Consider the following 19,138-nt stretch of genomic DNA (forward strand, 5'->3'; position numbering starts at 1 on the left):
TTTTATTTTATTTTATTTTATTTTATTTTATTTTCAGACAGAGAAATACTTGTTTTCGTGTTGTTGTTTTGAGTGAATTTGTTACTCACAGAAATAGATCATAATGGGAAGCTTAAAAGGAGGACTTAACAATCACACTGAAATTGACAACAATGACACACAGAAATTACTTAAGAATATCCCGTTTTTCTCAGCCCTCACTTTGAAATAGCTAGGCACAATGGAGTCCAGAAATGCCACAGCTAAGAGTTCACCTGTGCACCTAACTTGATCCTTAAAGAGTGAAGTGCTGCAAATAAATCCCAGAACAGGGCATGCTGATGAGTGAGCAGGTGGATTGCCTCTTGCCAGCTGCGGCAGCTCACTTGATGGATTCTCCTGAGGTTAATGAAACAGCGTGGCACATCAGAGCAGAGGCTTCTGACTTGTCTCACTCCCTTTCAAGGGGATGATAATATAACACAAGTATCACAGGAAGGGAAGGTCTAAGCTATGCTAAAATCATTATACAACTTCAGGAAGACAGGGATTATCCTATCATCCTTAGATTAGATACGTTTAATTAGAATAACTTCAGCATGCAGTAGTATATTACATTTTTCTTATGATAAGATTAGTGATTTTGTTGTACCGATGCCACCCAGAGATTTCTGTTAATATTGCAAATCTGATGGTTTTCAACAGTATTATTATTAATTTGAAGTTTCTTTGAGAAGGTGGTTCTGCATATGTCTAACTTTTTGCTCTCTATTTGCACAAAAGGACACCATTGCATGAGGTACCATATACGTACACTGTAAACACTAGTGATTTTTTAAAACATCTTTTAATTTGCTAATGAAATTTGTACAGTTTTAGTCTCATCTCTTGATTTCATTTCTTACCATTAAAGATTACTTCTGAATTCATTTCTAAACAAGCCATTCTTTTCCTTGTCAATTTATTTGTCTGTTTACTGTAAATCTTCTTTGAAGGACTGAATAATGAAACCTAGGTTGGAGAGGACTTTATTTGTGGAGAACTGCAGAGCTTAGCAGCCCTTGGCTAGTCTCTGACAATGTACTCCAGACAAACCAGAGCCTGTTGGGCAGACAATATTTTTAAAGCAAAAATGAGATGGATTTCTGGACTTTCATTATTTGTATGAGTATCCAATGCTGTCACGCCCAGCCTTGGTTGTTATCCTCCTTTGTCTATAAAGTTCTTTAGGAGACTCCTTTGACCTTTCCTACAAGCTGAGGGGACTTCAGTGTGTTTGCTGTGCCATGGGTTTATGAGCCATGGCAAACTTTGCTTCCTAAGCTATTATAATAAGAAACAAACCACAGAAGACCTTGAAAAACCCATTGTGATTCACAGCATGTCATGAGATTTTGAGAAAACTGCAGCTCTCTCTGACTCTTTTGACACCAGTCTTTTAATTCCATGGGAAAATATCCATTTTCTTTCAGGAATGCATTTAAGGCCTGCAGATTTCAGTCCAATATTAGTGGGATGTATTGGCTAATGATAGAAACATATTATGGTAGTACTGAAAGGACCCACCATGTGTTGGAGACCTGTTGTTGTGATTGTATGTAAACAACGTATACACTTTTGCATGCACAGCTTCAAGTCTGAGAACAGTATCAGTGGGAATGTAAATGTATGTATTTGACTTTAAAGGTGAGGAGGAAAAAACAGGTTGAAGGTGTGTCTGAATAATGTTTTCAGTATCAGGAGTGAGAACAGAGACTTCACTGAAGGGCTAACTGTTTTATTCTGTTGCACCTGTGGTGAAGGTAGGGCAAAAGGAGGGAATGCCAGGAGTCAGCGAGAACTGTGAAATGGAGGGACTGCTGTAGCTTGTCACCTGTATCAGCAAGCAGTAAAGCAAGGTTACATGTCAGCAGGCAGCTTAATTAAATTATGCCTTTATTTATCATGTCGTATACAAAATATATAGCTGTGTTATTTTTTCAAGCATGTCATGTTGCATCTATGTGATAAGCATTAATAAAATGAAATTATTATCATTACCACGAGTTTTTAGTTCTAAGAAAAATATTTGATAGACCTTTAATAGCTTCTTACACATTTCTGACTCTATGGAGATAATTCACAACAGGATGGAAAGGCCTTGTTTCATCTACATATTTTCAGCTAGATTTTGGTGTTTAGATGATGTTATATCTAATTATGCAAATAAATCAACAGAATAGACTTTCTGTACTGTAACTCAAAGCAGAATTTTACCAATAAGCTTTTATTTTAACAATTGTGTTTTGCTTGATTGTCTTTTTTGGTTTTGTTTGCTTGTTTTCCCACATGGAAATATCACAAAGTTGAACTTTTATTCCATAAAGGCTTGTTCCTGTGAGATACATTATGCCACTCTGGCACACAAGACACAGTTTCAGAGTATTTGCTGCAAAAAATGTCTCTTGCTGCCATTTGCTCTTCCTGATCTTATTCACTCAGGCAAGAATGATGTTGAATGCAACAGAGAAAGGATAAAATAATTTATTGTTTGGGATGACAGAGGGGAATCAGATTTCAGATAGATTTCTTAACAAGTCCTCATTCTCTTCTCACTTTTTCCTGGGCTTGTCTTGACCCACCTGGCCTCTGTCCCCTTGCTCCAAACCTGGAAATGGTCTTGACCACCTCCTTGCTATACCTTGAAGCTTTATTTTGCCATGCCAAAACAGCAGAACAAGTGGAAGAGAATTGCTTCCTTGAATCTGATAGACTTCTGGAGTGAGCACATGTCCTGGTCACTTCCAGCCCCTGGTGCATCCTCTGCTGTCTGTCTTGGTTGGACTCAAAGCCTGAGTAATAGCTTCTGCCTTTTGTGCAGCTTTCAAGTCCTGAATGAGAGTGATATTCTTAAAGACTTACATCTCTATTTCCTTATCTTCTTGTCCTACCTAATTTCTCAACTTTTTTTTTTTTTTTTTTTTTTTTTAATTTGCAATTGATTATTTCATATGAAAGGTGTTACTGAACAGTTGAGGTTGTAAAATCAAGTACACAAATGTTAGGAAATGTCTGTGTCAGGCTTTCCTGTGTAGCCTTATATGTATAAATATAAATAGATAAATATATATAAGACTAAATAGGCATATAGTGTGTGTGTGTAAGTGTAAATACATATATATATATTTCTCTTACTGAATCCTGCTAGGTTCTATGCACAGCATGTGTAGCAGTAGCTGGTGGCAGCTGTAACCACAGTTATTTAATATGTGGCCCCATCCCCTCTCCTGCCCTGTTTTTGAGAACCTATCCAGCACAGATGGAAACAACAGTGAATTTAGCTACAAATTCTGCAGAACGTGTACAAACTGGCATTACAGTCCTGTAATTGCCCAGATGCATACAGGCTGTCATTAAAAATACAGAAGTTAGTTTTCTGACACCCAAGTGATTCTACTGCATGGTTCCATCTGTTTTTTTCCAAATATATGATGCTACTGCTTCTGCACAGTACATTTAATGTTTCTCTGCAATGGCAGAAAACATTTGGACACAGAATAACATTTTTCTCTGGGGCCCTCTCCGTAGGAATAGATGACCTACTTGTGCTAAAAACTTTAATATTTAAATTAAGAACAAATCATCCTGAAACAGGCACCAGACATGGATTATTTCAACCCAAACATTTTCAAAAGTGAAAATATGCATGTGAGCAAAGAAGGGAGTTTATAATGGGGATTGACAACCTAAGCCATAGCTGGGGATACTAGTTCCAAAAATGACACTGCCCTGGCACTCTCAGTGGTTGGTATTGACTCTGTGTCTCAAATGGGCATGACCAGGTGTTCATCTTTGGTATTTTTTTATTGTCTTTTTCATATATGCAGTCCATAAGTCAATAGTTCCACAGCCTGTTGTGTTATACATACATAGCCCTATTTATCTTTTACATATGTTCCAGACAACAGATTTACATCAAACATTTAGAATAAAATAAGTGTTTTGATATCCTGAGAACTGGGGAAAAGACTTTTGAGGAAAAGGCTTCTTTGTAACTCCATTTTCTTTAAAGAACTTAAATAATTATTGAAATTTTAGGAGCTCAATGTGTCTGTGTAAAAGTAAATGAATCTTGCTCTGTTCCCAGAACAATGTTTGTGGTGCTAGAAAAAACACTGGTTTTGTGGGAGTAAAAATAATAGTAATACAAGTATATAAGGAGCTGGCATACAGTTACTTATGAGTGCTTAACTTTGCAACTAGAAATAGATTCATATTCTGAATAAAAGTAAAGCTTGTTGCTGAATTTCAGCAGCTTATCCACTTGTCTGCTCTGTGCTTTATGTAGCACTACATTGGTCTGAGAAAGATAGGTTAAAAAAAATGTTCATTTGAATTTCAAGCATGTTCCCTCTTACCTCCCTCATGTCTCAACCTTTTTATTGTGAAAATGATGAAAATTCAAATTTGCTCATTTTCCTCATTGCTTTCCACTTGTTCAGATGTTCATTAAAGAAGAAAACAAAAAATGCTAGTCCTTATCTGCTTCTGATGCATGGAAAATTAATCTGACTTCATTTGTGTATCTACCAGCTTATTGTAATTGTACTGTGTTGTTGTCTGCTTTACCTAGGGAGGAAAAACATCTGGCTTATAAATCAGAACACAATTAGAAAGTTTCATTCAAATATTAATTGGGTGACTGCCCAACCTGTTTCGTAAGTCTATAGTGAAGATTATGTGGTAGTAATATTGCCTATCTTTCTTTGGAGGACCATACTAAGAAAACCTGCAGCCCCACAGTATCTGCAAATGTAATGCTGACTGCCTGATGTATTACAACTAAGACATTTACAGTAACATTTATTTCTTTTTCATTGTTTTAGAAATTGCCCCTTGGTTACATGTGTTCAGAGCAGAAGATGCTGTAGACTTCTCACAGTTAACATTTGATCCGGGACAAAAAGAGCTTATTGCTGGAGCAAGGTGAGAAATATCTTTTCTTTCCATGTTTCATCAGGTTGGATTTTGTTCTTTCAAAAGTAATATCGAGTCAAATTCTAACATCGGATTGCTCTCATGACTTCCCTGCTTTCCACACCCACTCACCTGAAGTGTGTGTGTTTATTTCTCTTATTCCTGACCAGAATTGGAAGATGGAGTGCCTGGTATCAAGGAATGCATAGTAGCTTGTACTTTTCTCATTTTAAAGAGGAATGTCCTGGAGTATTCTCAAACTTTAGATGCATACAACAAGGGAGATGCTTTATGACACTGTGACAAAAGTTAGTACAGCATAAAACTTGTAATGATCCCAACTTTGGCTATACAATACTGCTGTTCTTGCCTGGGTGATTCTAATAATTAATTATTCATTGCAGTTACGAACTGTTAAAGTCTGCAGAATTAGTGGTGAAGTCAGTGATAATCGTTTCCTCACAGTAAGACAGTACTTTGCAAGCTGTGATAAATAGCGATCCTGTCTTTGGTGTCAACACTGAAGCAGCATCAGTCATTAAACACCAGTTTTTATTCCCTTAGCATATGAAGTATAGTAAAATGTTTTTGTTAGCAAAGATGTTATCCAACTAACTTATTATTTAAATCTTCCTTTGAATATATTTTACTGTCTAAAATTTATGAACTTCCAGTCACTTCATATTTCTGATACATTTAGCATTAGAGTATGATTCTGTTTCCCAATTTGTTTCTTAGTTGAAATTGAGGTTGATTGTATGGAACTGTAAAATGCACTGCAAAAAATTTTTGCCCCTGTAAGGGGGAAACATTTCTGTTTATGTAGTAGATACTTATGTCTGGCACACCTGAAATGGGATTTACTGTGTGCTCATGTTGATTTGCTATTCTGTAAGCTGCCAAATGAAATGAGGCATAATGCTGTATAAAGACAGCCAGTGTAAGTCAGAGCTGTCTGAGCCTCTCCACAGTCACACGAAGTTGCATCTTGGATCAATGCACACTGTATGGATCTCAATAAACTATGAAAAAAAAAAAAAAAAAAAGACTTTTTTTTGTCCATACTATTCATGTAGCTTCTGAATCTCAGGGAAGAATATGTCCTCTAGAACTTGTGCTTTCAGTGAACTCTTTTGAATCATTATGGGATAAGCTGCAAATGATTTTCTTGAATAGTCAGTGACTATGAAAAAATACCACTTGCCAATTCTGCCTTTTGCAAAAGGCTCAATGCAGTAGGAGCAATAGGATTCATTTGGTTTCTCTGCAAGTTACTACAACTTCACAGCTTCATATCTCTTACTATGGCTAAAATTGCATAAATAAAAATAGTATTGTTAAAAGCACAACAGAAATCTTTGTTTTCTGCAGTGTAGATGGTTACTAAGTGTTCATTAATTTGGTAGATTTTTCTGTTCCTTATTTAATATTATGTATTTCTATTCTGAATGTTGAGCTTTTCCACACTGCTGTTTTTTTATTTATTTTTTTTTTTGTTTTGTTTTCCTGCATTTATCTTCAGGTTTCCCAAACTGTTCGTATTATTGTTATTAGTATCTTCTTTTCAATACATTTTTTTTCCTTAATGCATTGTGCCAGACTATTTGGTGAAAGGCGTTGTGTGTCATGGGGTCATAGATTCAGTAGATGGGGAACCAGTTGCTGTGGTGCTCTAGTCCCCCAGATTGCAAGTGTTGGTCTTGCGTCTTTTACATGGAGTCTGCCTAATCATGCAGAATGAATCCACTCATGTGGAATGTGATGTAGACTTTTCAGCTCATTTTCAGGAGTGATGTTTGCAGTCTTTTGATGGGTGTCGGGAACATGTGAACTTTTGCAAATTTTGAGAAGAGAGAAATTGAACTTTTGAATGACTGTGTGTGTGTCGAGTTATCAGTTCCTTGTGTTTTTCTTTAAAACATTGCTTGTAGACATGCTTTACATAAAGTTATCTGAACAGAGCATAAATATTGCTGTATTTGTACTATGGCCTGTGGATTAAATTTTAGTTAAAGTTTCTTGCACATCTGCTTCACAGGCTTCACATTTCCTAAGAATGGTGAGAGGAATTCCTTTTCTGTCCTAAGCCATAAATGTGCTCTCATAAAACATAATGAGGAGAATGCACTGTTAATTCCTTATCCCCTGTGAAATATCTTTTGATATACAATCACTTCTCTTGAACTATTCCTACAAATGAGAGATTGAGAATCATAGAATCATTCAGATTGGAAAAGACCTCTAAGATTATCTAGTTCCACCTTTAACCTAGTACTGACAAGGCACTAATAGCACTAAACCACTAAACCATGCTACTATGTTCTAAATCTACACGTTTCTTGAAGATCTCCAGGGACAGCGACTCAACCATTTCCCTGGGCAGTCTATTCCAATGCTACACACCCCTTTCAGTAAAGAAATTTCTCCTAATACCTGGTACAACTTGGAGGCCAAGAAGAGCCCAATCCCCAACTTGCTACAACCTTATTTAAAGTGATTGTAAAGTACAGTAAAGTCTCCCTGAGCTTTCTCTTCTCCAAGCTAAACAATCATAGAATCCCAGCTCCCTCAGCTGCCACTCATAAGTATTGTTTTCTAGACCCTTCACCAGCTTTACTGGCATTCTTTGGAGATGCTCCAGCACCTCAATGTCCTTCTTGTAATGAGGGGCCCAAAACTGAACACAGTATTCAGGGGTGTGGCCTCACCAGAGCAGAGTACAGGGGGACAATAACTTCCGTTGTTCTGCTGTCCACACTGCTTCTGATACAAGCTAGGATGCTGTTGGCCTCCTTCACCACCTGAGCACACTGCTGGCTCATTCAGATGGCTATCAACCAATACTGCCAGGTCCCTTTCCACCAGGCAGCTTTGCAGCTGCTCTTCCCACAGCCTGTAACATTGCACGTTTTTTTTTGCGCCCCAGCTGCACCTAGCACTTAGCCTTGTTGAACATCATCAAGCTGGCCTCATCCCATCAACCTAGCCTCTCCAGATCCCTCTGCAGAGACCTCCTGTGCTTGGTCAGATCAACACTTGTGCCCAACTTGGTGTCATCTGCAAACTTACTGAGGGTGAACTCAATGCCCTTGTCCAGATCATTGACAAAGATATTGAAGAGAACTGGCCCCAATACTGAGCCCTGGGGGACACCACTTGTGATGGGCCTCCAGATGTATATAACTCTGTTCACCATGGCTCTTTGTGCTACCCATCCAGGCCTTGAGTAGCCAGCTTCTTCTGGAGAATGCTGTGGGAAATGGTGTCAAAAGCCTTACTGAAGTATAGGTAGACCACACCCACAGCCTTTCCCTCATCCATTGAGGGCATCTCTGTATTGTAGAAGGAGATCAGGTTCATCAGGCAGGACCCTGGTAAACCCCTGCTGACTGGACCTGCTCACCTTGTTGTCCTATAAGTACCGCATGGTGGTACTCAAGATAATCTGCTCCATGAGCTTCCCTGACACCGAGGTCAGACTGAGGCATCACTTTTGTTAGCCTCCATTTCAATGGGACCTCCCCTGGTAGCCAGGACTGCTGATAAAAAAAATATAAGTATATATATATATATTTATATATATATATATATATATACACACACACACACATAATCTTCTTATGTTCTTGTACTAGCAGATTTCATTACTGAAAAACCAATAGCTATGTCACGTGATTTCACTAAGATCAGAACAGTTAAAAGTTCCTTTTTCAGTTGTGAAACTGATAATTCATAGTCTTCTAACATATTTTTTCCCTTGTGTAGTCAGTCATTCAGTAGCAGTGTGACACATGGCAAAGCTACAAATAAACTTGTATTAATGTATTACTTGGTTTACACTGTCAAGAGAAATATAGCCATTATGATTTACTTCTCAAGCATCCAAACAAAACTGGAGGGTGATGCCTGTACCTCTACACTTTTGCTTTAGTTAAGGTGGTGTTCTTCAAAACTGATTTTCATAGCCCAGAGCTGTGTTCTGGCTCATCTTAAGTTATAATTGCATTTTCTTGCCATAGTGGAGTTTAGTGAACTCTTTGCCAAAATTTCTCTATCTCGGAAGCCAAATGAAACAGTGTTGTGAAATTTCAATACTATTGAAATTCCTAAATTCCATTTCCGTCACTGATATTGACAGTGAATGATGTTCTTTTAGCGTCAAAATTCTACAATCTCTGAAGAGGTTCATGACTTTTTTATCTTAATGAGCAAGGTGGAGAGTATCCCGTCTGGGATTCATTCTGGATTCCCACAGGGGGCTGCCAATGTCATACAGCTATATAAAAACGCAAATAAGATCTCATAATTCATTGAAAACTATCTCCAGCAGTGACATAGAAGAATTGACACCATTGTGCAAGATACCTGGAAGACCTAAACTGTAGCAGGAAAAAAAAATAAAAAATTCCTGAAATTGGAAAAAGGTGTAAGGAAAGCCTGCTAAAAGAAGTGGGTTGGAGGTTGGAATTAGTGTAGGGAAAAAAGGCTGAGCCTGTGCACAGTAACTGCCCATGAATCCATCAGTGAGTACATCTAGGGAAGGAAATAGCTGTGTAAACTATACAGTAACATTGGCAGAAAACCAAATAATTTTAAGTTGGACATGGGTAATTTCATCAAGAAACAATGAGTTTTGTCACATTTTATCAGTGTGAACAAAACAAGAAAACAACTATTTTTTTGAGATGGAGAACTCTAAATATATGAAAGGGACGCTATATTATAGCATTTGCCGTATCAGGCAATTACCAGAAAGGTCATATCCAGTCCTGTATTGCTAAAATTAAACTTTCTTACCTATTTTGGGAAATAAAATTGGTCCTCTGGATGTCTGTGGATATTCTGTAGTTGCTGTGCAAAAACACTTTTTTTTTTTTTTTTTTTTTTTTCCACCTGAGCACAGGTTGTCCTCCAGTCCTCATGAGAAATCTCCAGTTGATATTTTGTTTTGCAAAATGTCCAGCTCTCTTACAGGTTTTAGGTTAATTAATTTGAAGTATACTTGTCCTATTTCAGTTTTGTTACACCATTCACACTCCATTCTGTGAGTGTTATCTTAAGTTGTCCAGTACTTGCTCACACTTTCACACTTTCAGTTTAATCATCCCATCTGCCCTGGCACTAGTATTTTCCTTGTGCTGAGGAGTTGCTTAAGTTTTGGAATAACTGCTCCATTTCCTCATTTCACCACACCCATCCAGGAGAAAGATTGGCAGTCTGAGTAAAGCTTGGGTTTTGCTCAGTCTGGTTCATTTTTGGAGTGTGCACACTTAGTTTCTCTGAATGCAGTTGAAAGAAGTAACTATAGTCAATTTTTGTTGTTTGCCTCTCAAATTTCTCACAGATCTTGCACCTCAACTGTGGCAGATATTTCTCTCTTAGGTCGCAGTCATGTTTGTTCCTATCATGAAGTGCAATGCTTATTTGTGACTGCTGTATTTTCTGCATATTGCTATATGATACAGGACCAATTATACCTTCGATTGTAACGTTAAAAGGAAAGCTAGCAGTGCTGTTGAGTTTACACAGGTTTTGTGTCAAGTAACATTGTCAACCTTTAACCTCTTCCAATGTAAGAGGTCTGGTTAATAACATATTTTGAATCTGAAGCATAAGAGTTGTAATACTTTTGTTTTAAACCATATAATTCTGTCTTCTGTCAACCTGCTGTGCAAATTGAAATATATGTGTACTATTGGTGAGGGCTTCAGAGGGAGAGGAATATCTTTTAAAATTATGGATGAGTTAGCCTGGATCTCAGTAACAACTTATAGTTGTCCTGCTTTCCTGGTAGCCTTTACCACAAGTTGCTTGAGTAGAAAAAGTAATTTAGCTAGCTTCGAGAAATAAGTGGAATAGGGTAGAAGAGGTGGGTACAAGGAAATAAAAAGGTAGAGGGAGAAGTTGTATTGCCCAACATTGATGTAACCATCCAAAGTGCATAGTAAAGACAAGCAAAGATTAAAGTTCAATTTCTTAAGTTAAATTAGGGGAAGAAGAATTACTTGTATTGTAATTATGTATTATGTGTTTTAAAATTAGCATGTTAAAATTAGCAAGAACATGACAGATTTTTCAATATGTCGGGTTTAGATTTAATGTAAGAAGAACTGCTTCTAGTAATAGGTTTATGTTAAATTGGATGAGATTATACATGTAAGTAAAATGAAATGAAAGAAAATAATTAATAGTTTCATGAGGGACTCTATACAGAAAGAATTCAGTATGGATGTAGAACAGCTGTCAGTATATTACAGGAATACTATTGGCTTTTGACATAGTTTCATGGGAATATAGCTACATTGCCCTATCTTTACAGCTTGCCACAGGCATTTTTCTTAGCATCATGTATGACCTGGCAGACAAAATAAATGAGCTCTTTTGCAAACTGAAACCTTCAAGGGATCTCATTTATTTTCTTAAAAAAAAAAAAAAAAAAGGCACCATATAGCAAGACAATTTACTTTTATAATTAAGTGGCATCAGCAAAGGATTACTCTTAGGGCATTAGCTACTCACTGAGCTCAGGGAAATGAGAGGCTGTTTCTTTGTTTATCTTATTCTGATAAATCCTGATAAAATATTCAGTTGAACATTTCTGTGTGTGCTATTTAGTGGACTGACTTAGCACCTAATCAAATATGATAATGAATACTATGTTTTGAAATGCCAGTAAGCATGGATTTCCCCAAGAACAACTCAGCCTTCTTTTCCTAGTGAAAAGTGCACCTTTGTGAAAGTGCTTTGTCATATCTCCTGTGGTGACTTTTTTTTTTTTGGCTCCTGGAAAGGTCAATTGAGTAGGGAAAAGACCTGCTCAGGGGCAGGATACAGCAGTGTCTGAATTGCCCTGGCAAATTGTTCATTGCCTTGTTTCTCCTCATTCCCAGACAACACAGTAAACACTTATTGACTCTAGCTTTTATAAATCAAAAAGTGTTAAAAGTGTACGAGACGTTTTGGTAAACCAAGAGCCAACTTAGAATCCTGTCTCAAACCTAGTAGATCAGGGCAGAAATCCTGAGGTTTGAAATAATGGGTTACATTTTCCTTTTAATACATTCTTATTCTTTTATTTTTTTATTTTTATTTTTGTGACTTTTTCATTATTTCTTTTTCCTTAATGCTTTTAATCAGGCCATACCAGAATACATACCAGAATATAGCAGAATAAGATTGTTTAAATGAAAAGGAAAATAATCTTCTTCTCTCCAAGCTTCTTCTGATTGAAATTGTGAACTGGCAGGAGCCTTACTGGAGGTCAGTCTCGAGACGTGGTAATTTAGTTTTTACGATTCAAGTTTGGCTAGTTCAATTGTGCTCTAAAATTTGATAGTTGCTTATCAGAAATTGATTTCAAAGCTATTCAACTTTTTTTTTTTTTTTTAATTAGATAATATATCTTTAGACATATTGTTTGTGGATTTTTTTTGTCTGTTTGTTCTGTTTCTAACACAGAACATCTTAAACAAGAACACAGAACATCTTAAACAGTGGCTTTCTTCTTTGCAGAAGTATATTCTTCTGCAAGTTAATTAAATTTGCTTTGAGGTTTAAAATTTGCTTGGAGGTGGCTTATTGCCTCAGTCACTCCTTATCTTGTTGATGAAGGACTGTAACAGTATGCCTTTTCACTTAATTAGATGTGTGTTTGGGAACGTTAATTTGAACCATTACTACTACTTCCCACAATAACAGAAAGGCAAATTAAAGGATTCATTAACTAGTGGTTTAAGGATCACTAATAAAGGAATAAATAACTGTACAGGTTTGCTTCTTGCTGTTGTCTGCTCCCAGCAGGAGAATCTGAGAGCTTCTTGTTAATGAGATGTTCTGAGCATATTGGGAGAATACGCAGGCAACAGGAATTAGCTGCTGTATTCTCTGAACATCAGTAACATCAGTCTGGGTTTTATTGCTCATTTAAGACATTGTTGGGAGTAATCAATGTCTGTCCTTTCACTGATTGATTTGATGTCATCTCAGGTATGGTTTAATGTTAAACCTAAGAAAAAGTATCATCCTACTGCTGCTGGGGAAAAAAAAAAAAAAAAAAAAAAAAGGGTCTTTCTCCCTCTACTTGTCTTCCTTTCCTACTTTGCTACTGGATTCCTAAATATTTTTAAAAGCTTGTCCTCATGCCCATGTCTTCCTCCACTACACAATTTTCCCCTCCTGTGCAACAGCTCTGGCAATAATCTGATTGCTAAGTAAGACTAGCCAATTCTCTAATCCCACAAAAATTATTACTTTTCTTGTGCTGGCTTAATGTCTTGCTATTCTTTAGTGAAACTAAAATGATGTATCATCAGATGAGCTCTGGAGTTAGCCCAGGGTAAGATGAAAAGAGATGAGGTAAGGGTAAACGAAGCTTTTATAGCAGAGAATGCTGTTATTTCACTGTAAACCATCTTTAGAAATGGTATCAAAGGAGAAGTGTTCTGAATTTACCTGTCTTTAACCGAATTCATTAATGCGTTTTTAATTAATTAATAATGTGTTTTAATTAATACACTTGATCTATGCTAGTTGTATGTCCTGCTGCAAAATATGTCAACTTCTGCCTTCCTTTGCTTCCCTGTTGGTGTTCTCATGCCGTTTACCTTCTTTCTTCTGCAATGGATGTCAGTCCTAACATAATGTTTCAGTCCTAAGTTACCAACAGATAGATTGTGTCTGCTGAACCTGTCTCCTTCTGTGTGCCTTAACAGCACTGGAATGTAGGGCAGGGTTCTGCTGCCTTAGAGTCTGATAACATGATATAGAAATCCTAGAGAGCAGCAGTGGCATCTGTGAAGGACTATCTTCCACCTCTGAAATACTGGTGCCTTGCATGAGTCAATGCAGACCCCTGTGGAGTGGCTGCACTCATCTTGTGACAGGGCCGCTCAGTGTGCATGTAGGCCACAGTACTCACACCATGACTTCAGCCAGAAAATGTAACAGTGCAACCTTGCATACTGTGTATAAGACCTTCATTTCAGTAGATTTGATGGGAGTGAGATTGCATTTCATATAGAGAAGCGTTGGCATCATGTGCTTACCATAGTATGCATCCTCCTTCTGAGTTTCCCATGTACAGCAAATTTCCATTGAAAGGAGGGGCTGTGTTGGAAACAAACTGCTCTGCTGAAGGACTGCAGCATGACCACATGAAGGGAAACTGAAGATTTGAAAATGTGGACCATCAAGTTTAGTATCTCCCTCCTTAAACACTTTAGTATTAACATGACTATTTTTTTTTTTTTTCCATTTTGCTGTTGCAGTATCTTAACAAAATAACTAACTAACTAACTAAAAGACCAGTCTTTACTTTCTTAGTCTTTTCACCTTCTCCCCTACAAAACCAGCTTAAACAAATTACACTTGCCAAAGTTGATTACTATGGGAAAGGAGGCTGCAAAAGGTATGAACTGTCTAAAATGTCTATGTTTATCTAAGCCTATTCCCGTTACTGTTTTTTTTGTTTGTTTGTTTTGATTTGATTTTTTTTTTTTTTTTGGAAGAGATATAACAGCAAAATTAAATTTAACTTTAAATTAATTAATTTCTTAAACAGTGAAATAGTAACAAGACTACAGAGAACTTACTTGGCTATTTATATGGGAAGGTACTCCATAATATATGCCATATCTGCCAAAACATAAAATCTGGGGGCATATACTTTGAGATATGTGTTGCAACATAAAAGAGTACTAAAAATTTTTGTCAGCCACAGTTATATAATACACAGTTAATGTTTTGTCTGAGGTAATATTTAAGGATAAAACTGAACCTGACAACAGTTAGAATGAATAGCTGAGCAAGTTCACAAACGAGTGTGTATTTAAAACATAATAATCAGGAAAACTTTGATCTGAAGACATCAGAGGACCAGAGGTGACAAATACTCAGTGATCCATTGAGGAACCCAAGTGCTGTCTGAAAGATGCATGGGCTGACAGGAGAAGACAGTAATCTGTGTTTGAGATGGCATGAAGAAGAGTGAGCTCCAGGGCTGCAGAGGCAGGCCACTGGTACCCCTCTGCTTTTTCTGGAGAAGTACTTGGCAAGAAATATGTAGAAGCAATGCCTTACTGTTGGTCCTCTGTACAGGACTTTTTTATGACTTAGGATCTTGAGTCACTGCTAAGGCTGCATGTGGAGCCACGTACTATAAAAATTGTTCATCCTGAAAAGTAACTGTCAGAGAATTATCAGTTTTCTGTTTGCAAAGCTCGGTGCCCACTGATCAGCCTGTGATAACCTGAGTCTTCCTCTTTGTCCTTATGAACATTGATAAAACTTGAGTAGTCTTTCATTCCTGTAGCCTGTTTCTTTCATTCCTATCACCTTTTGTTCATGATCTCCTGTAATTTTAGAAATTATTAAAGCAGGTCAAAAAGACCAAAGATCACCAAAATTTTTAAGTCAAACAAACATTACCTGGTAGCCTGAAAGTATTTATTCGTGTATATGCAATTTTCACATCTTTGTCATTTATCAAGCTTGTTAATTTATTATTCTCATGCGATATAAGACTTCTATTTCCTGCAAAATCCAGACAAGGATTACTTACTCACCATTTTGCTTTTTGTTATTGTAACTTGACCTTTTTCATGTAATAGTTCATAGTCATGTAATAGTCATATAATAGATACCTAATCCACTTGGATTAGGTTTATTTTATTTCTGACATATTATCCTTAGCTCTCTCTCGTATTTTTTCTATAATATCTTAATAAACCAAATCAATTTTCTACACCATAACTTTCAATTTATCTACTTTCCTCCTGTTGTTTATTTCCAATTGCTGCTTTTATTACATTGCAAAACTAGAATTGCCTTTTACCAAAATCTTTCCTTTCTTGATCATGGAATTGTGAATTTTTGTTACTAACTGATTCCTTAAGAGCTTATACTTTTGTTGTTGTTCTTAATATTTTTTTTCCTTCCAGTAAATTATGCTAAATTTTATTCCTTCATGTGAATTAATTTATTCAAAGATGTTCAAAGGAAGGAATCTTCTACTGTTTTATTTCCAGGAGATTTGTCAATATCTGTATGGTCATGCCTTGAGTTTTTGATTTAGGCTATCAATTTTAGAGGAAATGGAGCATGCTTTTTTGTTTGTTTGCTATCTTACAATTTTTATTTTTTTTATCTTTTTATTTTTTTTTTCCAAAACCTGAGCTTATAGTGCATTCTCTGAAGTGGTATGTGCCACCTTAATGTTCCTTTAATTCACGTCTGTGTTCATTGCAACAGTATTTATCAACAGTATTTATTGTTGTTGTGTTTGAATTTTATGCCCTTCTGTTTCATTAAGAAAAGACTAAAGTGCTAGACTTAACACCCATTATAAACACTATGCGCTTTCAGTTCTTTATGGATTTTTAATTTTAAGAAGTCCATGTCAAAATGAATTGATCTGCTGTATGTTTCTATGCTTTTATCTGTAGTCATGCTAAATGTATTCACTGTAGTAGACTGGAATACACTACTTTAAAGGAGGGCACTAAAGAATGCTTTTTGTGGTGCTTCATTCAATTTCCACTGATACAAGGGGAATTCTTTGCTATTGAGTTTAGGCAGGCTACATTTTACTTACCATAGTTCAGCTAGGAAAGTTGTTCAGTACCATAATACAAAACAAAATGCTTATTAACTGCTGAAGGAACTCAAAATTCTGTTTTGTCTTGCACTTGTGTTTTCTTCTCATTACAGTGTCTTTCTGCTTGGATTTGCTCTCCTCATTCATTAAGCACAAAATTGAAACACATTTACCAGTTACAGCCAGTGTCAAATTAGTTTAATTCCAGCATGTAATGTTGTATTTGTCTTGCTTTTATTACCACCATATTTGCAGAAGAGGCAGACCTATGTGCTAAAAGGTCTAAAGCTATGCTTCCGAAATTACTTGGTCGTTTTTTATTTCACATCCTTTGTTGCCTTTGAAGCATTCATGCAGTAGAATAAATCTAAACGGAGGTTGAAAAATAGCAATCCACATCACGATCTCAACAACATAACTGAATAAGCATTGTGACCTCTCTCATGAGGGGTATAATGACTCTGTATATATCATGAATTTTGGCATTGACTTTTCCTTTGGGCTGACAAATTTATTGCTATCATAATAAATTTCCAATATGTGTTTTACTATCAGTTACATTATTTTTATTTTTTATAGATTTTTTTTTCCAAATGTCTCTTTTTAATGAGTTTTGTACATTAAACTATTGGATTTATTAAGCTTAATGCAGTCTCGCTAGTTTTACTTAAGTGGAGATGTTCTTATAGGAACAATTCTGATTGCTATCTAGGTAGCTAATTTTCTAGTAGTCCTAGCTTTATTCTTGTAGTAACAGTCACTCTATGCTCTTTATTTACCCAATTTACCTTTATGTTGAAATGGTTTAATGCTTTTAAAATGTCTTGCACTTTGATTTTTTCTTCTTACATTTCTTTCTGCTGGCTTTGTGAAACTGGAGAAAAAAAAAAAAAAAAAAAAAAAGTAATTATTTATTGGCAACAACAGGAAGTTAAAAGATGTCCAGTAGTTAGTTTTGGCTCTTGGCTTGTTCATGTGAACATAGACATTTTAGTCTTCCTAATACTTATGGGGTCAATATTTCTAATTTCACTGGATATTTTAATGTGGAAATATAATAATGCTGTGCTCTACTGCATAGGATATAAATTTCATTTTGTAGGGAAAAATATAATAAAAAAAACAACAAAACTGCTTTTCTTTTTCTACAGGATAACATTGTTTTACTTATTTACAATTTGGGACAAATTGTAAAGGTTGAAATGATATAATAATGAAATACCATAGAAAGGCATCATTAATAATATGCTATTTCTTAATCACAGTCTTCAGATGATACATCAGTAATAAATATTCAGTAGATATGTCAAGATGAAGTACCCAAAATGTACATATATGTACATGTACACTATGTGAAGTACTGACCTGAAAACCAAGAGTATGAGATGAGACTGTGCTCATCTATCTTGGAACAGAGACTGCATTTATTTGTAGAGTGAGATGTGACTCTGATACTACCAAGTTAAGAAAACAGTTTATACCTGCTGGGGATACAGTTCAACTTCTCTGGAAGAAAAGGAGTTATTCTGTTTCTGTAAATGAAAGAAAGATTTGCAATGGCAGTGAAGATGCAGTTCTCTTTAACTTTGATATCTGGAGAGAAAGAAGCACAGTCAGTGACGGTTGATGGAAGTTGTTCCATATACGCAGTGAGATAAGGAACTGTTTTAGTATATGTACTTGTATATTCCCTGTTGAAAATTTCTGAAGAAAACTAAAACCATTAAGGTATTTTTTGTCCTTACAGAGATAGTATAGATAGGGTAGAAAGACAGCATGCATCATCGCCTGACTTCCAATGAATCTTTCGAGTTAATTTGCATTTAGTTTGTGGATGAAGCTTTGTGTAAACATTGTACCATTTTCACTGTTTGCCTGTTTCAGTTCTCTTCATGACTCAAACACATGTGCTTCAATTATTTTTTTTGCTTGTTGGAGGTGGTGGTGATTTCCTTGTTCTAATAACAAATGTTCTGCTTTCTCATATTCTTTTGCCTTTGCTAGTCTGCCTCTTTTATTTTATTATTATTATTATTTTTTATCCCTATAGCAATATCCCTTGGATAGATAGATTTAATTCCTATACATACACAATTTAAGATGGCCATATATGTACTAGAGCCAATAAATAAATGCACAGACATGCACACCAGAGTCCATAAATAAAACTATGATAGAGGTTGTGTTTCTGAGATGCATGATTTTTCAAATAATGTTTTTCATTTTTTAGACACAAGATGTGTCTAAAGTTCTGAGGCTCATTTAAAATGTTTATTAGAGACATAAAAAACAGGTCCTAACCATCTGTACCCATTAGAAATATCTCACGCCTGTTTGGAAAGAGTTTGAATTATTATGATAAAAAATGTATCCACATTGTAATTTCTATTATACGTCTACCAATTGCATGGGTGTAATATTGCAGATAGTTTGCAAATATTGCAAAATATTCAAGTTTAAAATTTAAATTTAGTAATCTCTTTATTGCCTGTTTTCAGTTACTTTGTTCAAAAGAATTTGTTGGAATCCGTAAAAAATTAATCTTACATGTTTTTTATGAATAGATTTAAATTACTTGTGGTTTTATTTTCATGTTTCAAAATTCCTTCC

The 19,138-nt window shown here is 35.9% G+C and overlaps 1 protein-coding gene across 7 annotated transcripts in view; it reads left to right on the forward strand.

The window, feature by feature from the left end:
* The window catches only part of SEMA5A (semaphorin 5A), a 340,995-nt gene that overhangs the window by 120,631 nt on the left and 201,226 nt on the right, over positions 1 to 19,138 (forward strand). For all 7 annotated transcript variants that reach the window (XM_082753180.1, XM_082753178.1, XM_082753176.1 and 4 more), the window contains one exon: positions 4,845 to 4,944. In XM_082753180.1, coding sequence (XP_082609306.1) covers positions 4,845 to 4,944 — 100 coding nt within the window. The remainder of the gene's footprint in view (positions 1 to 4,844; positions 4,945 to 19,138) is intronic.

Source organism: Aythya marila (genome assembly GCF_965140915.1).
Source record: "Aythya marila genome assembly, chromosome: 2".
Taxonomy (NCBI): domain Eukaryota; kingdom Metazoa; phylum Chordata; class Aves; order Anseriformes; family Anatidae; genus Aythya; species Aythya marila.